This window comes from Sceloporus undulatus, chromosome 5 (assembly GCF_019175285.1).
Source record: "Sceloporus undulatus isolate JIND9_A2432 ecotype Alabama chromosome 5, SceUnd_v1.1, whole genome shotgun sequence".
NCBI classification, from domain to species: Eukaryota; Metazoa; Chordata; class Lepidosauria; order Squamata; family Phrynosomatidae; genus Sceloporus; species Sceloporus undulatus.
In genome coordinates, this window is record NC_056526.1 from 3031874 (window position 1) to 3059348 (window position 27475).

General features: G+C 44.3%; 1 protein-coding gene across 1 annotated transcript in view; it reads right to left on the bottom strand.

Moving 5' to 3' along the window:
* The window catches only part of FLNC (filamin C), an 88508-nt gene extending 74936 nt beyond the window's left edge, over window positions 1-13572 (bottom strand). The window contains exons 1-2 of the mRNA XM_042467794.1: window positions 13428-13572; window positions 12320-12687 (exon numbers count right to left, since the gene is read on the bottom strand). Of these exons, the coding sequence (XP_042323728.1) occupies window positions 12320-12686 (367 nt within the window). The 5' untranslated portion in view covers window position 12687; window positions 13428-13572. The remainder of the gene's footprint in view (window positions 1-12319; window positions 12688-13427) is intronic.
* Between the last annotated feature and the right edge of the window lie 13903 nt (window positions 13573-27475).

Below are 27475 nucleotides of genomic sequence, written 5' to 3' on the forward strand. Positions count from 1 at the left end.
ATTAATTAAATGTAACATTTCCAAAATTTGCTGACACAAAGGAAACATGATTTGCTACCTTGCAATCCAGGGGTAGGCAACCTGCGGCCCGCGGGCCGGATGCGGCCCGGCGAGGCCTTGGGACCGGCCCCAGCCCGGTCCTGCCGCCGATTGCCGCCGGGACCTTTGGGGGGCAATTGTCTATAGAAGCCTCAAAAACATGCATTTATATTAACATTTTTTAAAAAATCAGCAAATTTTTTCGCGTGTCCTCCATTTTTTTTTTAAAAAAGTGTCTTCCACTTGAAAATTTTGTCCTACATTTGTCCTGGTTTATTTATATATTTAATTTTTTAAACAAATTATTTAATTATTTATTTTTTGGCTTTGGCCCCCCAGTTTTCTGAGGGACAGCAACCCGGCCCCCGGCTCAAAAAGGTTGCCTACCCCTGTTGCAATCCATCCAGGGTCACTTTTCTCAAAAAGTTCAGACTTCTCCCAAATTGTGTCCCTAGGGTGTGTACTTTTGTGAGGCACCAGCACTCTTTGGCAATGAGGGCTTAAAAACTTTGCAAAACTACAAATCCCAGGATTCCAAGGATGGAGCTACAGCACTTAAAGGGGTATCAACCTGCATTATTTCCACTGTAGATATATCCTGAGTTAACTAAGTGCAAACTATTTCTGTCCTTTGAACTCAGTTCAACTGCAGAAAGCTGAGGAAAAGGAGAGAAAGCAGGAGATGGAGAGAGAAACTGGGACATTTAAAAAGCAGCTGGAAGAGTAGGATGGCAGAGGATTACCATCGCTGCCAAACTGGGACAGTTAAAGGCTATGTCATTAACGATATGTGAGCCAATTTGATCTCCTTCCTAAGCATCAGAGCAGAGTAGAAATTCTATAAACAAACAAATTGCAGTGGGCCCTTGATCTGCGCAGGGGTTTGGTTCTAGGACCCCCCTTGGATACCGAAATCCACGGATGCTCAAGTCCCATTAAATACAATGGCACAGTAAGTTTGTGCCCTTTGTATAAAATGGCAAAAGCAAGGTTTGCTTTTTGAAGTTGATATATTTTAAAACTATTTTCAACTGTGGATGCTTGAATCCATGGACAAAAAAGAATCCATGGATATGGAGGGCTGACTCTAACTTGCACCAACTTGGCAACTAGTATTTGCCAATCGCAAATACTACTTGTTCTAAGAGCACATGGAGAGAAAAGGCAACTGAAGTTGAAACAGCAGAGGAAGAGGGAAAATGTGTTGTTCTGTTTTGGGACACATTAGTAGACAAAGAAACTCTCCTTCCCCTTCCCCGCCACCTTTGCAAAGATGCTCCGCTTTCCCACGTTCCATGGAGAGGCCTCCCAAGCGGAACTGTCCTGTCCTCTCTCCCAACACTTGATATCCTCTCACTCCTCTGTCCCCAAAATAGCAGCCTTGCCTTCTTTGCAAGGGGATCAGGGGGCTGGTTCCTGTTCTGGTCAAGTGCCCAGAACCTTCACACAAAGTTGCCAACTGGTTGCTGTTGTTTTTCCAGAACTGCTGTTCCTCCATCCTGACACCTTCTCTGCTCCTTACAATCTGTGGTTCCTGGAAATGCCAGCGTCCCACCCACCCATGACTTCCTGAACATAGGGAAGTGTTGCAACATGCACCAAAACAAAGAGATCCAGTCCCAATTTAGGGACAGTCCTGACACAGCAAGCACCTGACCCCTCAAGGGAAACTGTCATTATTGGATGCATTATGCACCATGGTTGCACGGCACAAAGTTCTGCATGGGGAGCAATGCATGGACTGAACTATGCAACCCCTGTGGGGAATGGCAACGCTGCACCACAATCAAATGTGCAGCTGAAGGTACAACTGAACACACAATCCAATGTGTGCCTGTATGCGCAATGCCACCACCTGCCCAACTCTACTTGCAAGCCTTAAAATGAACACAACTGTTTTGTAGCGCAAATCTCCCTTTGCGGTGTCACACATTGATTGTGTTGCACAAATCCTGTGTGGCACGGGAAAGTTGCAGAAGTGAAAGCACACCTGAATGAATAACTGTCTTGCACGCACACAGGTATCGACTTGCACAATGTGAGTGTGCAATAGCTTCACATGCACAAATGGTATTGCCTTGAGTTTCCATTTTGGGAGAAAGGTGGGATATAAATAAATATAATAATAACAATACTTCTGTAATAACTGTGCTTGAACTGAGTGCAAATCTTGTGTGGCACAGGAAAATTGCAGGAACGAAGGCACACCTGAATGCATAATTGATATGCATGCACATAGGTATTGGCAAGCGCAATGTGAGTGTGCAACAGCTTCACATACACAAATGGCCCTGCCTTGAGTCTCTATTTTGGGAGAAAGGCGAGATATAAATGAATATAATAATAATACAATCACAATAACTGGGCTTGAACTGAATGCAAAGATTCTGCATCATACAAAAATGCCAGACCCCTTCCACAGAGGTCTACAGAGTCACACTCTCTCAGCCACAGAGGATGGCAATGGCAAACACCCTCCAAAGAAACTTGCCAAGAAAACCTTCTGATAGGTTCGTCTTAGAGTTGGAAACAACAACAAAGTACAATCATTTGTAATTACACAACTACAGATGCTGAGCATATATATATATATATATAGAGAGAGAGAGAGAGAGAGAGAGAGCGCCAAGGAAAATAGAAGCTGGAGGAAGGGGCTTTCCTATTCTTGGGTCAGCCTCTTGGCTTAATGGGGATGTGGAGGCAATACTATCACCCTCCTCTGTTGCCAGGAGAGGAATCTATGCCCAAAGATAGACAATGAAACACAAAAGGCTTTGCTGGGGAGCTGTGGCATCCCTGGAATCTCTCACAGCAAATCCAACTCCCCTCTTTCTATATATACCCCGTACTTTTGCCAAGCAGCTTAACTCTTGGAAAAGGTGGTTTTTCATTGCACAAATGTGCACACACACACAGAACGGAACTTATTAAAAATGGGTTTCTTTCTTCAGCCCCTCTTTTCAGGATGGCAGGAAAGATTATTTCTGAGCTATACAACTATATAAATATATATAAATACAAGCTATATAACTGCCATTCTTTTTTTCAGTCTCCCAATCAAGAGGCTATCATTTAAGCCTAATGTTTGCATTTATTGACTACTATGGACCCATTTTTTCCTTCCACAACAGGATTTACTGAGAGATGCATGCCTCAACAACCAGACTTGTACATTAAGCCCATGTTTACCCCACAATGACTACAGTTGATCCTCCACATTTGCGGCTTTGGCTTTTGCGGATCTGATTATTTGCAGTTTTGATTAATATAACTTGTGACTCCAAATCTCTATATTTGACCCATTATCATCATAAATTCTTCACAAATCTATGCTCAATTTTACCTACAGATTCTTCTGCAGAAAATGCATCTATGTATCACATTTATTTTAGCTTACTCAATTTCTCTTAATTCATGTAGTTTTCCTGCCTTTGTTTGCTGTACAATAAAGCAACATGGGAATTGGTGTGTTTTGCACAAAAGCACACTTCATCTGGGAGCGAGCATGGCGTAACGGTTTGAGTGTTGCAATACAACTCTGGAGACCAGAGTGGAAAACCACTGGGTCATCTTGGACAAGTTACACTCTCTCAGCCTTAGAGGAAAGCAGTGGCAAACCTCTTCTGAACAAATCTTGCCAAGAAAACCTAATGACAGGCTTGCCATCAGTCAGAAACAACTGAAAGGCACACAAGAACGCATCATCTGCCTCCAAGCACCTTTCCTGAGCAGGAAAACCATGCTTTCTTTGCACAAACCAATTTTCCCCAGCAAAGTCTCAATGTACAGATAGTGCTTGAAAATGCCAAGATTGAACTATGCCCACTCTGATCTTAAAAACAGTTTTCAGGTTTCCAACCTTTGGTTCTTCAGATATTTTGGGCTTCAGCTCCCAGAATGCCTGACTGTTGGTCAAGCTGCCTGGGGCTTCTGGGAGCTGAAGTCCAAAACACCTGGAGGACCAAAGTTTGGGAACCAATGGAATAGAGGAAAAGGCCTCGCCTTGTGCTCTTCCCCCTTTTTTGTTTCCCCCCTAAACCATCTCTCTTTTGCCCAAACCCCTCCGCAGCCCTACATCCCACGGGGCCCAAATCCCTTCCAGATTGTTTCTGTTGCTCCTTCCAGCTGCTGCACTGTTCAACATCTGGGCTCTTAAAGGGCCTTGGCCCCCTCCATCTCTCCTCCCCTGGGCTGCACCAGCTGCGTCAGTTCACCCCACTTACAAGGGGGAGGAAGAAGCTGTGCCAGAGAAGATTTACAAGGCACCCCAGGGAAGGCCCACTTTCAGGGCTCCCCTTGCTTGCTTTCTTACTTGCTGCCTTCTTTCCTTCCTTTCTTGCCTTCCCTGCCTGCCTCTTTCCTTGCTTCCTTCCTTCCTTCTTTCTTTCCCTGTCTGCTTCCTTCCTGCTTTCCTTTCTTCCTTCTTTGCCTGCCTGCCTGCCTGCTTCCTGCTTCCTTCCTTCCTTCCTTCCATACTGGAAAAGTGTAAAAAAAAAAATTGGCAGGCTAATGACCTTGTATTTATAGCTGTATCATGAATTGACTCCAGATTCTGAAAAGAATCCACCAAAACTGAGTTTCTCAAGCAAGGCACTGAAAATATTTGCAAGCTCTTAAGTTTTAGAACACATTGGAAAAAAAAAAATCTCCCATTTGGCAGTTTATCAAAGACGATTGCTGTTTCGTTTTTGGTTCAAGGTCTCTTTGCCTTGGAAGAACCAGGCCTAAGAAATTGGAGAAAAGTCTATTAAGTTATGTTTCTCTCCCAAGACCAAAAAACTGAATGTGGTCCCAGAGTCCATTAAATACAGTTGACTTGGATATATAACAAGAGAGCCAGTGTAATGTCTTGGGCTGCATCTGCACTGCAGAATTAATGCAGTTTGACACCGCTTTAACTGCCATGGCTCAATGGAATTCTGAGTTTGTAGTTTGGAGAAATAAACCACATCATTATGCCAAAGCATGCTGGGGCCTCACCAAACTGCATTATTTCTGCAGTGTAGATGCACCCCTAGTACCAATGCAGGATATTGGCATGGTGCTGGAACAGCCATTAGCAACTTGAAAAGAAACTCTCACCTCTTGGCAGCCATGGGCAAAAGCACCCGCCACCGGCCATGCCGAATTAGTTTGTTGTTGACCATTGCCCCAGCTGTCCAATGTCTCTATGTGCTGCACTCTAATCTGCTTCCACCAGAGGAGAAATTCCCACACTTGAATGGCGAGGAGGGGGCAGAGGCGGTAGCACTGCCTACATGTTGGCACAATTGCTTCACTCTCACCCTTCGCCTGAGCAGCATGCAGTGCCAACGGGTGGCACACATATTTAGAAGAGAAGAAAGTTAACTTTTGGAACCCTTGCAAAAAACGGTCTTGCAGAGGATGATTCTGCCTTGTTCCAAAGGCACTTGATCTAGTGGGTAGGAAAAGGTTTGCAATTGCAATAAAGCAGACTGTACAGGTCGAGTCTCCCTTCTATAAATGCTTCAGATCAGAAACCTTTGCATTTCGGAGTTTTCGGATTTAGGAATATTTGCACATACATATAAGAAGATATTTTGGAGATGGGACCCAAGTTTAAACATGGCATTCATTTATGTATAGACCTTATACACATAGCCTGAAGTTCATTTTATGCATAATATTTTAAATAATGTTCTGCATGACAGAAAGTTAGTGTATACTGAACCATCAGAAAACAAACATGTCACTGTCTCAGCCAGCCATGGGGACAATTTTGGGCTTTGGAGTACAGTTGGCCCTCCACATTCACTGCAGTTAGGGAAAAGTGGAAAAACCACAAACAAAAAAGCGCTTATGTTTTTACCTGAAAGAAACCTCTCTAGGAATCTCCAGGTCCTCCAGCGCAACTCTATGGTTAACATCTACCAGAAGTTGGCCATAGAATCTTGCTGGAGGACCTACAAATGCCTAGAGAAGTGTTTCCTCTAGTAATCTCCAAGTCATCCAGTGCAACTCTATGGTCAACCTCCAACAGAGTTGTGCCGAAGGACCTAGAAATTCCTAGAGAACATATTAATCAAATCAAATCAGATCAAATTACGAATGTAAATAAAATCAAATTATTAATGTAAAAGTTGAAATAAACAGATAATCAATTTAAAAAATCCACAAGTAATCAAAGCCGCAAAAGTCAAAGCCGCAAATGTGGAGGGCCGACTGTATTTCAGAATTCTGGATAGGGAAGACTCAACTTGTACTTTAAAGATACTAAGAGGAGGAATGGTAAGAGAGTGTGACTCGTCCAAGGTCATCAACTGGGTTTCAATGACCAAGCAGGGATTCGAACCCTGGTCTCCAGAGTCGTAGTCCACCAGCAGCAGCCCATGCTGGATCTAAACTGCAAGGCTTCATGTTTGCAGGGCAGAGACTCTTACTCTTTTTTGCGCTCGGCTGAGCAACTCATCCCTAGCTGGAGCCAAAAGCCGGAGCAGAAGCCAAGCCAAATAAACCCATGAAGGAGGACGCAATCTGCACTCCAACTTCATTATTCTTCCGACTATTTATTCAGGCTGCTGGATTTGGATGGTTTTGGCGCACAGTGACACGCATGACCTATTCCCCTCCTGACTCTCACTTCGTGTTTCTCCCTGTTTTGCAGCCTTGCCTTCTCTCTCCCTCTCTACTTACTGTTTTCTCCCTCTTATCTGCATTCAGATTGCAAGGGCTTTGGGGCAGAGAACTACTTTTTCTTTACTTACTTACTATCTATCTACAAGAATATCCCTCACCCAGAAGTCCGAAATCTGAAATACTCCAAAATCCAAAATCCAAAACAGTCCACATGGTGGCTGCAGACACCTTTGCTTTCCAAGGGTTCAGGTTTGTTTTATGCAACAATGATTAAAAATACAATGTATATAATTACCTTCCGGCTATATGTATACAGTTAGCCCTCTTTATCCATGGATTCCTTATCCACGGATTTCTTATCCACAGATTTAAGCATCCATGGCTTGAAATATATATATATATATATATATATATTCCAAATAGTAAACTTGATTTTGCTGCTTTATGTAGGGGTCACTATTTTACTACACTGTATACAATGGGACTTGAGCATCCACAAATGCTGATATCCGCAGGGGTCCTAGCGGATATCAAGCGCTCATTGTAATGTGTATATGAAACATTGAATCCAGTTACCTTTGCTTTCAAACGGTTCAATGTACTGTATGCAGACTTTGTTTTGTGTACATAACCATGTAAACTATTGTTTTACCTTCACCTTTTGTATATAAGGTGTGCATGAAACACTACACTGTAATGTGTATATGAAAAAGAAATGCATTTAAGGTTTAGACTTGGGTCCCATCTCCAAGACATCTCATTATGCATATGTAAATATTCCAAAATCCAAACCACTTCTGGTCCCAAGCATTTCAGATAAAGGAGTCTCAACCTGCATACACACACACACACACACACACACACACACACACACGAGCCTGGAGCCTAAGGAAACTCAGAAGGAGAACATCCCATTGACATTCCCTTGCAATAAAGGTCAGGCAAGAGAAAGTCCCATGTCCACTGGGCCTCATTTGACCAATAGCCGAGACCCAATGTGGTATAGTCGCTAGAGCGTTGGACTATGACTCTGGAGGTCAGGGTTCGAATCCTGGCTCAGCCATGGGAGAACTTAGGCAGGCCACACTCTCTCAGCCTCAGAAGAAGCCAATGGCAAACCTTCTCTGAACACATATTGCCAAGAAAACCCCCTGATTGGGTCACCTTAGGACTGCCATAAATTGGAAATCATTTGGAGGCACACACCAACAACAACAACAAACAACAACACAATTGTTCAAATGGAGCAAAAAGGCAACTGAAGTTGAAACGAAGAGAAAATGTGTTGTCCTCAAAGTATGGCAATGCCAAACCCACTCTGAACAAATTCGCCAAGAAAACCAAATGATGACCTTTGGGTTGATCATAATAAACATAATAGTAAGTCAGAAACAACTTGAAGAAACAAAGGGTGAAGGTAAAACAATACTTCACATAGTTTTTTGAGGGTTTTTTGTTCTATGTGGCCTTGTTCTAGAAAAGTTTATTCCTGACTTCAGAAGATGCCAGTCACAGATGCCACCAAAACGTCAGAAATAAACTCTTCTAGAACATGGCCACAGAGCCCAAAAGACCCACAAAAAAGTATGGATGTTGGCCATGAAAGCCTTCGACTTCACAATATTTTAAATAGTTCTGTGCATGAAACAAAGTTTGTGTTCACTGAACTGTTTGAAAGCAAAGGTGTCGCTCTCTCAGCCACCCATGTGGGCAATTCTGGATTTGGGAATATTTCTGATTTTGGATTCTGGATAAGGGAGACTCAACCTGTATTACACTTTCCTACATTGTCCCTCCTCCTCTTTCTGTGCTGCAGCATACTCCAAACACATTAAGCCCAGCTGAAACCAGAGGCGCTCTCTGCAGCCAGCGAACTGGCATCCCATCTGAAGTTGCTCCAAAAAGAGAAGCTATTTTGAAGCCGGAGCTCTCAGGGGCCAAGCATGCAACAGCTGTTGGCATATAACCATGTAATGCATTTCAACCCCGAAAGTGTTCTGTGTAACTGGGAAAGCTGATGTGCCACAAGAGCTTAGAGTCCAAGAAGAATTTGCCATTTGTCCTGGGAAGACAGGAGGTCCATAGGAAATTCTGCTGGGAGATAGGAGGATAGGAACTGAAAATAAAGACGCCAACTCAAATACGGATCAGCAATCTGCTCACTGAGCACCAGCGTGACACAGTGGTTTGGGTGTTGAACTATGACTATGGAGACCAGGGTTTGATTCCCTGCTCAGCCGTGAAACGCACTGGGTGACCTTGAGTAAGTCACACTCTCTCAGCCTCATGGGAGAAGAATGGCAACCCTCCTCTGAACAAACCTTGCCTCATGACCTTAGGGTCGCCATAAGTTGGAAACACACAACAACAACAACAAATCTGCTTATTGTGGGTGTTCCCACTGTTGAGCTGAAAAGCTCTATGTAACCTGGGAAGACTGCATCCTACAAGAGCCAAGAAAAAGTACATGTTGAGTTTTCCTTATCCGAAATGTTTGGGACCAGAAGTGTTTTGGATTTTGAATTTGTTTTGTATTCTGGGATACCTGTATTTGCATATAGGTACATATCTTGGAGACAGGGCTCAAGTCTAAACACAAACTTCATTCATGTTTCATATACACTTTAGACACATAGCCTGTAGGTAATTTTATACCATATACCATAATTTTATACTATATTTTTAATAGTTTTGTGCATGAAACAAAATGTGTGTCCACTGAATTATCAGTGTCTCAGCCACCCATGAAAAACGTTTTGGGTTTTGGAATATTTTGGATTCCGCATAAGGGAGACTCAATCTATATAGCAGTGATTTGGGGTGGAGATGGGGAGATCTCACCCACGAAAGCCAACTGTATCCACAATTATTCTGCAGGACTCATGAAAGCCAGTGTGGCATAGTAGTTAGAGCACTGGTCTAAGACTACAGAGATCCTCACCCAGGGCCCCAATGAGGTATGAAGCTCAATGGCTGAGATCTTTGGCCCATCTCTGGCCTACCTTACAGGACTCTTGTGAGAGGAAAGTGTAGAGGGAGGGAAAGCCTTAGGTTTTGGAAGACAAAGGACATATCAGGGTAACTGAGCGTAAGAGTCTGGAAATATGGTTTTAAGCCATGTTACCTGCCCACAGGGTGCAATAACGCTATAGACACTAAACTGGAATGCCTGAAATGCACACAGCTTATATGCACAGATAAGGTGAACACGCATAGCAAGGAACCATAAAAGGTTCCCACTCGTTGGCACAAATTCTTGGCGGACGCCGAACCGCCTCTTGCTTTCGAGGGCATTTGTGTTCCTGCAAAACTCCAGAAACTATCCTTCACAGAGTCGGTCAGTTTGGGACTCCAGGCAGCTCACAAGAGATTAAGGAAACACAGCTCCAAAGCACACTGCAGAAATAACGTGTGAGACATTTAGACTTCTCTGTCAGAGAGCTCTGGTACCTTGAGAATTGTAGTTCAGGGGGAAGGACTAGAGCTCTCTAACAGGGCATTCTAAACCCTGACCAAACTACAAACCCCAGCACTCCATCAGACTGAAGCAATATGAACACAATATAACCGAGCAATATAGAGGCATCCTAGCAGAGCATTCTGACCAAACTACAAATCCCAGAATTCCAGAGGATGGTGCTATGGCAATTAAAGCAATATGAAAATGATATAACCAAGCAATATAGACAGCATTCTGCCTAGCAGAGCATTCTGAGCAAACTACAAATCCCCAGAGTCCATAAAGCAGTTAAAAATGCTTTACACCGATATATAACCATGCAGCACACAGGCCACCCCAAAAGGATTCAAAGCCCTTGTCCAAACTACAGATCCCCAGATTCCTCAGGATGGGGCTAGAACAGTTAAAGGGATATCAGACTGATATAACCAAGCTGTTCAGAAATGCCCTAGTGAGGTGTTCTAAGCCTGGGGCCAAACTACAAATCCCAGAATGGAGCCAAGAGAGTTAAAGTGGTATGAAATTGATACAAAAGTTCAGATACACAGACCATCTCCTCTAGCAAGCACATACACAAACAACCATCTGCTCCTTGCCTCCTATAGGGAGTAGGGGCTGGGGGCAAGGCTGAGATCAGTTGGGGGCAAAAGACAAAGCCCCTGTTCTTGGAACTGCTGTGGATTTTTGCCTGTTCTTGTTGGTGCTTAATTGTCTTCATTTTCCTGCACAAATTGGCATCTATTCACATCCATTCACCCTTCCTCTGCTGAAAATGCACAGCCATCAGAATCTGTGTGAGGCTGACAGACAGCCACATGTACGAGAACAAGACTAAATGTGAAAGGGAACTAGGAGTCATAGTAAACCAGAAGTCAAGCATGAGTCAAAAGTGTGATGCAGCAGCTAAAAAGGCCAACGTGATTCTAGGCTGGACCTAGAATTGAGGGAAGTAATAGTGCCACTCTATTCTGCTTTGGTCAGGCCTCTCCTGGAATAATCCTGTGTCCAGTTCTGGGAAGCATAATTCAAAAAGGATGTTGAAAAGCTGGAGCGTGTCTAGAGGAGGGTGACCAAAAATGGTGAAGGGTCTGAAAACCATGAAGTTCTATGAGGAGAGACTAATTGGGAGCTGGGTATGTTTAGCCTGGAGAAGAGAAGGTTAAAAGGTAATATGATAGCCTTGTTTAAATATTTGAAGGGGTGTCATATTCAGGAGGGAGCAATGGATGCAAGCTCCAGGAAAAGAGATCCCAGCTCAACATTAGGAGGAACTTAGGGACAGTAAGGGCTGTTCCGACAGTGGAACACACTCCTTCCTTGGAGGTTGGAGGAGTTGTTTAGGACTTCAACTCCCAGAAGCCTTTGTCAGCTTGGGCAACAGCCAGAAATTCTGGGAGCAGAAGTCTAAAAGATCTAGAAGATGTTTGTGAATCATTGCAGCATAGACCAGAATGGTGTAATGGTTTGGTGTTGGACTAGGACACAGTTCCAGTTCAGTCATGGAAACCCACTGAGTGACTTTGGGCAAGTCACACTCTCTCATCCTCAGAGGATGGCAATGGCATGTTTCTGAAGAAACATCCCCAAAAACCCTATGATAGGTTTGCCTTAGGGTCTCCATAAGTCAGAAATGACTTGAAGGCACATAACAACAATAGCAAACCATATCACTAATACACAGACAAGTAACACCAAGCAATATTTCATATCACACTAGAGCAATGGGCTTCTCCTCCAGTACTGTTCCAGGTGAGGCCTGGCCAAAGCAGAACAGAGTGGGATTATTACTTCTCTCAATCTAGACATTATATTGATGCAGCCTAGAAGAGCACTGGCCTTTTTAGCTGCCGCATCATGCTGTTGACTCATGTTCAATTTGTGGTCCACTAGCACTCCTAGATCCCTTTCACACGTATAAGTCTCCTTAAGCCATGTGTGCCCCATCCTATACCTATGTATTTCATTTTTTCACCCTAAGTGTAGGGCCTCCTTACATTTCTCCCTGTTGAGATTCACTTTGTTGCCTTATCTGCGCATGTAACGTTGTCTTTCATGTACCCATCTCTAACTAAAGCCACACTGTTGTTGTTTTCTTTCCAGAGTGTGCTTTGTGAGACACCTGAGGCCCAAAGTAGGAGGAGGACGGTGGCACCCAAAGGGAACAAAACGAAGCTGCATTGGCACAGTGCAAGGAGTGCCTCCGAGGCCCAGGAGGCCACTCACCAATGGAGACCAGCTTGATGTGCTCCCGGTCGAGGAACTCAAGGGCCACCGAGACGTTCTCCAGCTTCATCTGCCGGAAGTTGGGCCTGGCGTGGTACTTGCGGTACATCTTCTTCTGGCTGAGGACCTCCAGGAGGGCAATGAGCTTGAGCCCATCGCTCAGGTCCTTCTGGAGGTCCCCGATGCGCTTGTGGACGCACTTGAGATGCTCATTGCACCATCGGGTGAAGGTGTTCTGCTGGATCTTCTTCCAGGGAGCATCCTCAGCCAGGTCCTTCTCGGTGGCCGGCATCTCCTCAGCCTCCTCGCCCGAGTAGTAGCTCTGGGACGGAGGGGGCGCCTGGTCGTAGTAGCTGTTGCTGTTCATCCTGAGGAGAGAGGGATGGAGAACTGTCAGGGGAGAAGGAGCACCAAATGGAGGGAGCAGGAAGGATGGAAGGGACCTAGGGACCGCTTCTGGGGAAGGAAGGAGGCCCAAGGCTGCCCAGGAAGAGGAGGAAGGAACCAGGAAAGGAGGAGGAAGGAAGAGCAGGGAGGAGGAAGAAGAAGGAAGAAGAAGAAAGTGAAGAGGAAGAAAATGAAGAAGGAGGAAGAGAAGGAGGAAGAAGAATATGGAGAAGGAGGGAGGAGAAGGAAGGAGGAAGAAGATGATGAAGCAGAAGAGGAAGAAGGAGAAAATGAAGGAGGAAATGAAGAAGAAGGAAAAGAGGATGGAAAGAAAAAAGTGAAAAGGAAGAAGGAAGAGGAAGAAGGCGAAGGGAGGAAAGAGGAAGAAGTGGAAAGAGGAGGAAGAGAGAGAAGAAGAAGGAAAAAGGAGGAGGAAGAAAGTAAAGAGGAAGAAGAAGGGAGAGAAGAGAAAGAAGGGGAAGACAGAAGAAGAAAAGAGGAGGAGGGAGGAGAAGAAAGTGAAGAGGAAGAAGGAGAAGGGACGGGAGAAGGAAGGAGCAGGAAGGGAAAGAAGAGGAAGGCGAGAGAGGAAGAAGGGGAGCGGAGTCCGGGGCAGCCTCCGCCTCCGCCGCAGGTGCCGGGCTGTGCTGTGCCTCCTTCCTGCCGGGAGCCCCGGGAAGGAGCCGAAGGGGGTCCCGAGGGGAGTCCGGGCGAGCGAGACCTGAGGGCCTGGCTCCGGGGCTGCTGCTGCTGCTGCTGCTCTTCTCTGGGACGAGGCTCCTTTGGCGGAGGCTCGGCGGAGGCGGCTGCTTTTAGGCGCCGGGCTCTTCGTCAGAGCGAAGGCCTCCCAGGAATGCCTCTCTCTCCCCCCGCCTTCGGAGCAGCTGCTGCCCCGGGAGCCAGGCGGCGGGGAGCCCCGGGTGGGAGGCCCAGCCCCGCCGGCCCCGCCGCCTGCCATTGGCTGCAGAGAGAACTTGCCTTCTCAGTCCCTCTTGCTCCAGGAAAAAGCCTTCTCTCTCTGCTGTGGATGAGGGGGGCGACATCTCCCCATGTCTTCTTCTCCCTCTCTTTCGCACAGAGGATGCTGGGACCCTCCAGGAGGACTTTGGGACTAGGTACTACAAGACCCAGCATCCCCTCCAGCCTGGACGGGACCCTCTTCCCCATCCACACACACACAGAACAGCTGAGGTTTCCTTGGATGGATCCTCTTTCAGATTAGCGTGGAGTTTGGGAAAGGTCCCTGTTTTGGACTGCAACACCCAGAATCCCCCACCAGACAGCAAAACAGTACACACACATAGAGGAAGAGAGAGAAGCTGGGGATTCATGGAGTTGACTCTGTTTCACCTTCTTATGGTGGAGTTCGTTTTCTGGACTGCAACACCCAGAATCCCCAGACACCCCCCCCCCCCCCCCACCCACATACCCATATGCACAGTTGAGATATCACTGAGATGATCCTGTCGCAGTTCACGGTAGAGCTTGGGAAAGTACCTTTTCTGGACTGCAACACCCAGAATCCTCCAGCAGACAGCGAGAGAGCGGGGGGAGAGGTGATATTTCATTGACCTGAACCTGTGTCATCATCCCATAGTGGAGCGTAGTTCCTTTGGACTGCAACACCCAGAATCCCCCCCAGCCAGCCCCAGAGCAGCTGGGATTTCATTGAGTTCATCCTGTTTCAGGTTATGATGGAGTCTGGGGAAATTCCCTTTTATTGGACTGCAACACCCAGAATCCCCCAACCTGGGGGATTCTGGGTGTTGAAGTTAAAAAAAAATACTATTGCTAAACTAATCTTCTGTGAATGTTTCACTTTGGTGCCTCGGGATACGAAATTTCCGGGATACGAAAAAGTTGGATTGGCAAAAACTGTTTCGGGTTACGAAATACACCACTGTACAATACAGTATATGGTTCACACAAGGAGAAAAGCGGAAGGGAAGCGTTAAACATAAAAATGAAGGAGTGGGCAGAAAAGAGATCCCTGGTCGATTTCTAGGAGATCTGCAGCATTTCTGGTCCCCAGTTGTCCTTTCCAACTAGAAACTGCAAAAAAATTACTGTATTCTGCTGGAATCAACATTAACAACAAGAGTGCAGTGCAATGGGTTATAGAGTACTGGACCAGGGCTTCAGAGAACCATGGTGGGGTCCTCCTTTTTGAGGAGGACAAAGGCTGCACCTGCACTGCAGAAATATTGCAGTTTGATACCTCTTTCGCTGCCATGGCTCCATCCTTGAGAATGCTGGGCTCTGCAGTTCCCCCTTGGCAGAGAAGAAGGACAAAGACCTTGGGAAACTACAAATCCCAGGATGCCGTAGGTTGGAGGGGTTCCAAACTGCATTATTCCTGCTGTGTGTCTTCTATAGAAGTAACTGGAGAAAAGACAGGGATTTAAATGTTGCTCATAAATAATAACCAGGAATTATTATTACTATTTTTTAACTCAGAAAGTTGAATGTTGGAACCGGAGTCACATTCTTGGACTCATAATGTCTTCATTCTATCTTCTGCACCAGCCCTTCGGTACTAGTAGTAGTAGTAGTAGTAGTAGTAGTAGTGGAAATAATAATACTAATAATACTAATAATAATAGAAACAATAAACCATATTGATGCTGCACATTTGTTAATTAGTTGTTTTTCCCTACCTTGATTGATGGGGAGAGGCAGGTAAGACGTTGTTGTTGTTGTTATTTCATACCTGCCTCTCCCCATCAATCAAAGTAGGGAAAAGGGAATTAACAAATGCACAACCAATACTGTTTATTGTTTATTTAATTGCACTGTCTTTTAATATTGTAAGCTGCTCTGAGTCTTAGTTTTGGGGGGAAAGTGGGATGCAAATAAATATGATCCTCATCGCCATTAGTTAAAAACGTACCAGCTAAAAAAAACAACACATCCATTGTTTTAAAAGTTTAATTGTAAAGGTTTAAAACTATTTTATCTATGAGCCGCCGTAGGTCCCTTTTTTCCGGGAGGAAGGCGGCAGATAAATCGAACAAATAAATGAAGACTGTGTATTAAAACAATCCACTTTGTGGAAGCGGAAGTTCCTTGCCAAATGCCAAGGCAGCCCTGCAGACCTAAAGCCTATCCAGCCATCTCTTAAATCCAGCATTTGAGACTTTATCTTTGGACATTTTGATTTACAGAGATGGGGAATCACAGACTTTAAAGAGCTGGAAGGGGCATCTAGTTTAACCCCTTGGCTACGTTTTAAAAAACACTCTGGCATCCATTTTGTGGAAACAGCCAGAGATTTTGGTCAGGCAAATGATGATGATGATGATGATGATGATGATGATGATGATGATGATGATGATGATGATACTCCACCTTCTTCCCAATAGGGCAAATAAAGCACTGAGATGGGTGCCATAAGAGTTTTATAGAGAGGTTTTAAATGTTAAATTTCAATGTGTGATGTTTCTTAACTTTTTGAAATTGTTGAATTGCTTTTTAAACTTTGTAGTTTTAAGGCTTTTTATTGTTTTAACTCGGACTGTTTTAAATTTGGATAGTCCTTGTTCTGGGAGGAAGGCAGGATATAAATTCATCATCATCATCATCATCATCATCTACACATGGCTTGAAATCCCGGCCAAGCGACCCGTTGCTACTGAGAAGAGACTTGTTTGGCATGGAGAGCTGCCAGTTTCCCCTGTACCTTTATACATATGTAAAATGTCTAGTGGTTTGAGTGTTGGACTACAACTTTGGAGACCAGGGTTCGATTTCCCGCTCGGCCATGAAACCCACTGGGTGCCCTTGGGCAAGTCACACTCTCTCAGCTTCAGAGGATGGCAATGGCAAACCCCTCTGAGGAAACTTGCCAAGAAAAGTTATACTGTATTTTACTGATACTCTAAGACGGCCCGATCCTCTGGGAGAGGTGGGATAAAAATATATTATTATTATTATTATTATTATTTATTTATTTATTTATTTATTCCCCAAAGGGAGCAAACAATGCCACATTTTTTTACAGAAAGGGTGTTTGGCCAAAGGCAAGCTTTCCCAGGTGGAAAGTGCTGGAGCCTTCTGCTTCTCCTTCTTTGCTGCTACATCACAGCTCAGAAAAAGGTGCTTTCTCATGGGATGCCCTAAAAGCTGACCCTCGGAGCAGCTGCCGATGGGGGAAGGAAGGATGGATGGACGGAGGGAGGGAGAGAGGGAGGGAGGGAGGCAGCCCTGGGCTGTGTGTCATTCCTCTCTCATGATGCCTTGGCCACCCAGAATAGCTCATGAGCTGTGCAGTCACCGTGATGGAGGGCATGACGTGAAACAGCCGAGAGAGAGAGAGAGAGAGAGAGAGAGAGACAGGGGCAGCAGGTGGAGAGGTGCCCAGCGCCAGCAGAAACTTGGCTGGAAGTCAGCCTCCTCTGAGCTGAAGCGCATGGCCCAGCTTGGAGGCCCACCTCTCCATGGACCTCTCTGGCACAAAAGACTCAGCTTTCCCTTGGGAAAGGTTTTTTGGCAGGAGAGGGACAGAGGCACCTCATCATACCCTTACAAACCTTTTCTTTGCCCCACATCCCTTGGAGGTGGAAAGACATCTTACAGCCCCTTTGAGACTAACCTTATCACACGGGGACAACTGGGAGTATAAACAGTGACTATCCCATGAAAATCGCACATTCACAATTAAGACTTTCACACAACGTCACGATTAAAGTGCCATTATCACAGGAATATCCCAGGAAAATCATGCAATAGCAATAAAGGTTTTCACACGACGTTGGGATGAAAAGCGATTAAAGTGCCATTATCCCGGGAATAACCAGGAAAATCCCATGAATGATTTGTTGCTGTTTGTTGCCTGGTTTTTCCTGGGATAATGGCTCTTTTATTGCACTGTGTGTGAAAACGTAAATTGCGTTTTAATTGCGAGGGCATGATTTTCACAGAATAATCACTGTTTAAACTACCAGTTTTCCCCCATGTGATAAAGTCCTAAATGAGAGAGAGAAGTTGATAGCATGAGCTTTCGTAAACTTGAGTCTACTTCCTCAGATGCATGGAGTGGAGCTTAAGGACAGACCTCCACTCCATGCATCTGAGGAAAGCTCATGCCACCAACTCCTCTCTTTCCGCCAGGACCAATTGCTTTTCTTTCCAGGTTAGGAATAACTGAACAAGTTAATTTGTACATATACAGGTTGAGTCTCCCTTATCTGGAATTCCAATATCCAAAATTTTCCAAAATCCAAAATGGTCCACATGGATGGCTGAGAAAGTGCCATGTTTTCTTTCTGACAGTTCAATGTGCTTTGCTTCATGCACAAAATGATTGAAAATATAGTGTATAAAACTACCCTCAGGCGACATGTGTAAGGTGTTTATGAAACATAATTTTGTATTTAGACTTGGGCCCCATCTTCAAGATATCTCATTATGTATGTGCAAATATTCCAAAATGTGAAAAAGTCCCAAACCCAAACGCTTCTGGTCTCAACCATTTCGGATACGGGAGACTCAACCTGTATGCTGTTTTTCCCTGAATAGTATCACCCTCTTTTCCAAAACTGTGATTCAAGCCAGGTCACTGCCTAGTTTTGGTAGATTTGTGAAGGCATTCCGAGACATGAGTCCTCAGCGGTCACAGGGATGGTTCACTGGACATGCTCAGCGTCCCAGAACTGAGCCCTGAAACAGTTGTATGAATCACAGCCCATGCCAGGAAGACTAGAAGAAACGGTAGGTTAAAAACAGAAGGCAGTGTAGTCCAAAGCATGGGTAGCCACGGTATGTCCAGGCGTGAGTCAGCCATTTTGCAAAGGTCAGGGCCCACAGTTCACTCGACAAAGAGCAGGAGAAGTTTTGCAAGCATCGCTTTGGCCGCTTAGCTCAGAGATTTTTAGGAACTTTATGACATGAGGCTAGAAAAGAGGAGCTTGAACAAGACAAAAGCATTTTTAGAAAAATAGAATCATAGCCTTGCAAGAGACCCCGAAGGAAAACACAATCAAAAATTAAAACACCGCCAACAGATCAAAAGCCTCCAGAGAAGGAGACTCCACTGCCCTCCAAAGCAGCATCTTCCACTGTTGGACAGCTCTTACTGTCAGGAAGTTTCTCCTAATGTTGAGCTGGAATCTCTTTTCCTGCGGTTTGCATCCATTGTTCCCTTGTTCTATTCTCTGGAGCAGGGGTAGGCAACCGTTTTGAGCCGGGGGGCCAGGTTGCTGTCCCTCAGACAACTGGGGGGCCGAAGCCAAAAAATAAATAATTAAATAATTTTTTAAAAAAATTAAATAAATAAACAAACCGGGACAAATGTAGGACTAAATTTTCAAATGGAAGACACTTTTTTAAAAAAAACTGGAGGACACGCGAAAAAAATTGCTGATTTTAAAAATAATGTTAATATAAATGCATGTTTCTGAGGCGTCTATAGACAATTGCCCCCCTTGCCCCTGCGCGCGAGAGGCCAAAGGCCCCGGCGGCAATCGGCGGCAGGACCGGGCTGGGGCTGGTCCCAAGGCCTCGCTGGGCCGCATCCGGGCCGCGGGCCGCAGGTTGCCTACTCCTGCTCTGGAGCAACAGAAAACAAGCTTGCTCCCTCCTCAATATGACATCCCTTCAAATATTTCAACAGGGCTATCATATCACCTTTTAACCATCTCTTCTCCAGGCTAAACATCCCTGGCTCTCTAAGCCACTCCTCACAGGGCTTGGTGGTTTCAAGACCGTTCCCTATTTTGGTCACCCTCCTCTGAACATGCTCCAGTCTCTCAACATCCCTTTTGAATGGATAAGTACTTTTGGCCAGTACTTCTTGCACAATGTCGTGTCTGTCCTGCTGCTGCCTTGCATTTCCACTGTGACTACAATGCACCTTTTAATTGATGGGCAAAACCTGCCAATAGGCTCCAAACCTCACTGTTATTCCATGATTGCCTTTCTGCAATGGATCCCTTCCCTTGCAGTTCTGCTTGTCACTAGCATGGAGTGCTAGTGGCCATGATTCTGCTCCTCTCCCCCAGTCCCCTTGCAGCAGTTGCACTGCCAACAGCTTCCCAAGCTGGCTTTTGTGTGTAAATTCACACAACAACCAGCTTCAGGAGATGGCTGGTGACCACAATTGCTTGTTCCCCTGCCCTGCTTGTCCCAGAAGGAGGTGTTTCACAGCACAGAAAACAGATCACGTTGCCATGGATCATGGAGAAAGTGTGATAAGAAATGACACCAAACCAGTATGCCTCCATTCTTAAACTACAGTGGTCCCTTGGTAGCTGCTGGGGTTTGTTCCAGCCTCCATGGATTCCAAAATGTGTGGAGTCTCAAGTCCCATTATATAAAATAGGATGATTGATTATGATTATGATTATGATTACTGAGGGCCCTTGGTATCCACTGGGGTTTAGTTCTGGAACCCCCCATAGACACTCTCTCAGTCTCAGAGGAAGTCAGAGATGAACCCCTCCTTAAACAAATTGTGCCAAGAAACCCCCACGATGGGTTTAATAACTTGAGTTATTATGTTGTTGTTGTTTTTAAAAGCAATGGCATTTGGCCTTTGAAAAAGCATTTGAAGGACAGACGAGTTGCAAGAACAGTCAAAGCTTTAAAAATGTGTAACATAAAGTGTGTTAAGTTCCCAGGCGATGCCCCATGGCTTGAAAATAGGAGTGTTATGCATTTGTATCTGTGAAAGGTTGGACAGTATGTCCCTCCAGCGCATGCTTGCCCTCGGCCTGTGCCAATTTGTCCTCCCATGAATCATCCCAAACCGCCCTGCTGTGGAAAGGGAGGAGTTGCACAAACACACAAAGCACCCAACAACATTTTAGCATGCAAACGGATGCTTCCAGATGGGACTTTTCTTGTGCAATTGACCTGCCCTGTTCATGGACTTCCCCAGAGTATCCAGCCCAGACTATGGGAAAGTTACGTTTAGGGATGATGACACTTCCCAGCCTAGCATGGCTGCTTGGGAGCTGTCATCCAAAAAAGTAAATGTTCCTGATGCTCTGGATCTTCAGCTTTCATTTCTAACCTGTTTTCTCACCGCTTTCCCTTTCTTAACCAGAAAAAAGAAATCTATTGGGGTGCAGAAGCTACCTCTCCCATGTCAAGAGGTGGTAAACACGCTCCAGATTTGGGTACGAATTTGAAAGAAGCTACCTAAAATGCTGGAGTTCCTTCGGGGACAGGTTTCAGCACCTTGGAATAAACTGTAAAATAGAGTAGTTTATTTCAAGCTCTGAGTAAAACCCAAAACAGGTTCTTGCAACATACAAGCTACCAAACAGTATTATTTGGGGGGGGGGTCAGAAAATCTATTTTGTCTTGATTTTATGACCATATTATTTGTATTAATTTACACTTTTATAGTATTGTTTTAACTTTGTTATAGTAATATTTTATTAATTTTATAATCTTTCTTGTGGTTTTAGATTGTGTGCCGTAGGCTGGTTTTTGTTTCTATTTTGGATTGTTGTTTTCTCTCCTTTGTAAAGCACTATGTAAAGCCCATGGCACTATATAAATAAACATAATAATAATAATAATAATAATAATAATCATCATCATCATCATCATCATCATCAATGTTTTAGGTTGGAAAGTGCTTCTCACCTGGCAACACCCCAAAAAAGATGGGAAGGTCTATATCTGCAATCACTAGGGTTTCTCTGAATGCAAGTGCAGTTTTAGGAATAAAAAAACACATATGTTGTTGTTGTTGTTGTTGTTGTTACTGTTTGAAGATATAGCTGTGTTAGTCTGGAAAACCAGTAAGCAAAGGGATCTTGTAGCACCTTTGTGGCAAACTGAAAGAAGCTGTTAGCATGTGACTCTCAGAGCTATTAATTTCAAAATAGCAATCATAATGATAATGCTGATGGTGGATGTCTGGAACTCACTTGGTGACTTGCATCTTTGTTAAGTGGACTTACCGCTGGGGCAAATAGGACTGAGCAGTTTTGCTACCTCCTCGTTTTGCAAGGGGTGCTGGTACGTTGTCATGTAGGGGAGTCAGGAATGCAAGCATTGCACATCAGGAGCACTACATAATGGGACCCAATGCACAACAGTACTGATATGCATCAGACACTTTTGCCAGCGTCCCATGACACGTCTTCGCAATTCCTTTGTGCTTCTTCTATATAGCCACTCTTGTTGTTGGCATGTGCCTTCAAGTCATTTCTGACTTATGGCAACCCTCACGCAAACCTATTCTGGACTTTTCCTGGCAAATTTCTTCAGAGGGATTTTGCCAATGTCATCCCCTGAGGCCAAGAGAGTGTGACTTGCCCAAGGTCACCCAGTGGCTTTCCATGGCTGACCTGGGATCCGAACCCTGGTCTCCAGAATCCTAGTCCAACACTCAAACTACTACACTGCACTGTCTCTTGCAACATAGCTGAGCATGTATAAAGTTGCATAGGCTGTGACACAGCACCATCAATATGCAAAATAAAACAGAATGCAACTCCTTTGGGAGGGAGCTGAAACTGGGCCAGTCACTTCTTACTTTTTAAAAGTGACTTTTTCCAAGCAGTGCAAGCGGCTGAGAGAGAGGGTTGCCATCATTCTGTTCCACAAAACCAGGCCAAAAAGTATGCATGACAGGATTGGGGTATGTGAAGTCAAAGGCTTTCCTGGCCGGCATCCATAGTTTTTTGTGGGTCTTTCGGGCTGTGTGGCCATGTTCTAGAAGAGTTTCTTCCTGACATTAGCATCACACAGGAAGCTAAGAGCCTAAATCTTGTGCAAAAACAGGATTTAAATCCAGGAATAATCCCACAAAAACAGGATCGTTTTCACCCTCATGAGGGGCATTCAGCATTAACACGGAAATAAACTGCACAGAACGTGGACAAAATCATCATTTTTTTACTTTCGGGACAATCTCTAAAGTAAAAAGCAGGCGATTTTGTCCACTTTCTGTGCAGTTTATTTCCGCGTTAATGCTCAATGCCCACGACGTGTGAAAACGATCCCACTTTTTACGGGATTTTTTTCACTTTGTGTATGCGTTAATGTGCGATGTCATGTGAAAATAATCCTGCTTTTGTGGGATTTCCCTCTTTTACTGTATATACTCATGTATAAGTCTAGAAATTTAGGTCAAAAAAATCACCAAACAAAACCCTCTGAGTCAACGTATCCACAGGTCAATGAAGTTACTTATCTTAACCCTTATTTAAAAGGAGAAAGCATCTTCTTGGTGAAAACCAAGAGTATAATCTGTCCTGGAAGGAGTGACCCCTTCTATTCTCTCATCCATCCATCCTTCAGTGTGAACACAAACAGTTATGTCTGCTGGAATTTGGAAAGTTCTTTGACATTGCTTTGCTTTGCTTCATCCTTTAGATCCTTTTCTATATGCCCCTAAGTTTTGCCCTCGACTTAAACATGGGTCATAGCAAAATCCATAATTTTGGCCCCAAAACCTGCCCTCGACTTATAGTGAAGTATATATGGTAAATTGCGTTTCTGCATGGAAAAAACGCCTGTGTGATAAACTCCATGCAAAGAAGGAAAGAGCGGAATGGTAGTGGTGGTCATTTTTCATGCACCCTCTTGCTTCATCCGGCACAAGGAAGCCACAGCCTGGCACATAGCATTCAGTGACCAGTTTTCCTAGATAGAAATAACCCACTGGGTCTGTCCAGCCTGAATCACAAAAGGATAGAATATCAGGCCAAAGGACACCAGGCCGGTGTGCTTGTATTTCCCACCCCACAACTTCCCTCCGCTTCCATGGAGATGCGGAGACCTAGGTTGGAAACATGGGGACATACTGAGCTACTCCAGGGATTCCACTTGTCTCATCCATACACGACCCTTTAATTTCAACCCCTTCTTTCCACCATGTTTAAAAGTCTGTCTTTTAAAGAAAACACATATAGTAAGGTCGGGAAAATAAATGTGCATAAATGGAGAAAAGGGAAATGTTTAGTGGATGTGTGTATTGTATACCTGTATTGTATGTATGTACAAATGTGGATATGTAAGAGCAGAATGAATGTTAGGGTAAATATGGCATGAATGATGGAGTGATATAAAGAAGAATGAAAGGAAATGTTTCTCTGAGTATTTGTGCGCAAAAATAATGACATTCAGAAGATAGTAGAAAACATAGTAAACAGAGGAAGAAATATCCTTCTGCTGTCAAGAGAAAGTGTGCCTATAATGTTCATATTATAGTGTTAACCTTGTTTGACATTATGTTAAAAAAAAGTGAGCCATATGAATAAGGAATTTATATGTGATTTGTGCAAAATGAATTCTTAAGAAATCAGAAAATGTATTTGTTTTTGTATTTGTGGGTTTTTTTTTAATAATAAAGTTTTTTTTAAATATAAATAAACAAACGTCTGTTCTTAAAACTGAGCATTGCTGGTGTCTTCTGTGCCAATGAATGCCATTAGATTTATTCTGAATTTCCTTAAAGGTACAGGCTCTTTCCAAGAGGCAAAACCCCCTTATCCCCTCCAAAATTAGTTTGGATTGATCCTTTATCATTTGGACTTAAAGCCAAAGTGGATCTTTTCCTTTAAAACTTCCCAAACTCAACTAGAATGGATCTAGAGAGTTTATCTATGAACACAGGAAGTGAAGTGGGAAGGAGCAAGTGATAGCATGGGACACACTTCCTCAATGGAGAGTGATGGAGTCTCCTTCCTTGGAGGTCTTTAAACAGAGGCTGGATGGCCCTTGTGGTCTCTTCCAACTCTATGATTCTATCTGGAGGAACCCACCATTCTCACCCATGAGCCTAAATACAGCTATTGCTCTCAAGTACAGGAGGCACATTGCATCAAGTGCTCAGTGGTAAGTCAACTCTTAGGCAGAGCCCATGGATTTAGGTCCCTACCATTTCCTCGATGTGCACCAAACATTCCTCATGCACACTGGTCCCATCACTTTGCTGGTCTCCATATGTAGTAACATGACTGCAACCCCTTGCTGAAGATAGGCATTGTGAAACCATTTAATTCTATTTCCTATGGATTTGAGTCTACTTAGGTTACATGTACACTGTAGAAATAATGCTGCTTCGCATCACTTTAACTGCCATGGCTCCATGGAATCCTGGGAACTGTCATTTTTGAGAAGCACCAGCCCTCTTTGGCAGAGAAGGCTAAAGACCTTGCAAAGATACAAATCCCAGGATTACCTGGGATGGAGCTGCCGTGCTTAAAGTGATATCAAACTGCATTATTTTTACAGTGTAGATGTATCCTCCGAGACACTATGCTTCTCAGAGCTTGGAGGGGAAAAATCTCAGTTAAAGTGGTGTCAGACTGCACTTTTTTCCTGCCTTGTAGATGCACCCCAAAAGGACACAAGTCCCATACTGAAATCCAGCCACACTTTCCAAAGGCCTGTTAGAAAGTTGTTTTCCTTTTTTTAAAGAGCAAATTTATTGCTGTAATTGTTGCATCCGTCAAATTCAAAGGTATAGCTGTGTTAGTCTGTAAAATCAATATGTAGAGAGTTCTTGTAGCACCTTTGAGACGAACTGAAAGAAAGAAGTTGGCAGCATGAGCTTTCCTACACTTAAATCTAGGAAATGCATCTGAGGAAGTAGACTCAAGGCTATGAAAGCTCATGCTGCCAACTTCTTTCTTTCAGTTCGTCTCAAAGGGGCTACAAGATTTCTCTACATACTGTCACATCAATAGTTACTTTCTTTCTTTTTGTATTTTTTAATTAAAGATTTTCAAACAGTGCAAAACAATAAGATTAGCAAAGGAAAAACAAAACAGCAAAATGTGGACGTGGTTTTTGTTATAAAAACAGTTCCTAGAGAGAACATATTAATCAAAATTGCAAATAATCAAACCCACTGAAGTCTAAGCTGCAAATGTGGAGGGCTAACTGTACACTTATTGATGAATAAGGAAAGCTTGTAACTCAGCTGTCTCCCATCAAACCAACAAAAAAAGGAACTTGTACTATGTGTTGTGCTCTCTGGGCTGCTGTCTCGACTGTGAATAAGGCCCCATGAAGCCGAGGGCTGGCCTTGTGTCATGCAAAGGAGTGGCATGTGTACAGAAACTGGAGCGACGGAGGCCTCTTGGCACCGGTGACCTCAGGGATTCCTGAATGGTCGAAGGCGCAGGGGAACATGGGGCAGGGGCTTCTATTAATAACATGCCGAGTCAGAGAGGGATACAAATCCTCCCTCTCTCTCCTGGCTAAATCCAGATCACTGAGATGGAGTCTCTTCCCAGGCATCACCTGGACTTGTCCATCTCTTCACGGAGTGGACCATTGCGGTGGAGGAGACTGCATTGAAGAGAAGCAAACACAAGCAAGCCAGTTTTGCAAACATTATTCTCTCTCTCTCTCTCTCTCTTCTCCAAAACCCAAGCAAGAGCTCTTTGGACACCGCTTTGAGGAATGTCTCTTAAACAGTGGTCAGTTGCACTTTCTTTGGGTGGTGGAAGTGATAGAGAGGAAGTATAAATCTCAAGCCTTAATCCAGAGTCTCTAGTTTCATTTCTAGGTGGGAGACACAGGTGCAAATACTCCCCTTTGGATGAGTTCAGCGCCAGTCAAGAGGAAAGGGGCATGTGCAAATCTCCAGCTCACCTAGGAGAGCATTGTGCCATGTGTGTCGTGTGCCTTCAAATCGTTTCCGACTTATGGCAACCCTAAGGCAAACCTATCATGCGGCTTTTATGGCAAATTTTGTTCAGAGGAGGCTTGCTATGACCTGAGGCTGAGAGAATGTGACTTGCCCAAGGTCACCCAGTGGGTTTATATGGCTGAGCAGAGAATCAAACCCTGACCTCTGGGCTCATAGTCCAATACTCAAACTACTATGTCATGTATGCTCTATGGCTATAATTTACAAGGTTCTGTCTGTATTGGGCAGGATACTCCAGGGGCAGCCTACTAAAAGTCCCATAGCTCCACGGGATTATTCAGAAAACTACAAATCCCAGGATTCCACTGGATTACACTATGGAGGATCAAAGTGCAATGTCATGGGATAGTATCTCAGAGTGATTGACTTGCCAACTGGGAAGAAAACACAGTGTGTCACACAAGGCAAGCCGACCGGCCTAGTGGCTTTGTAGTACAACCAGGCTTGCACATTGTTGCTCTCTTAGGCATCTCAACCAGACTGGATCTCATTCATGCTTCTCCAGCCTTTACTCAGAGATGAGTTTTTAACCGGTTGTTTACAAGATGATCTCATCTGCACTGTCACGCATCAGCTTTTCTTGGTGGGATGTGTCTACTACATCTCTCAAATCCTCTCTGACACATCCAAACAAAAGTCACCCAGGGATGCTTGTATCCAATGAATGCCACAGCCACAAAAGCACAACTTGCCATGATCCATTTGGGATAGACAATCAAGAGGAAGGATCCATTTCTTGCAAAATTCTTGCACTACGGTGGACCAGGGACTGTTTTAGGAGCAATGTAAAACTTACATCACCATTTCTTTTCTAGCTGAGATGATGAGGAGGAGGAGGAGGATGACAACGACTATAACATTTACAGTGGACCCTCCACATTTGCTGGGGTTAGGGGCACAGGACCCCCGTGAAAGTGCAAAAACCACAAATAAAAAAACACTATTTTTTCTTCCTGAGAGAACATCTTTGTAGGATTCTTTAGGTTCTCCAGTGCAACTCTGAGGTCAACATTTGTTAACATAGAATTGCACTGGAGGATCTACAAATGCCTAGAGAATTGTTCTCTCTATGGCCTCATTCCCACTATGTTTTAAACTATTTTGCAATCTGGTCTGAAGTGGTTTAAATGACCCAGGTTCACACTTGA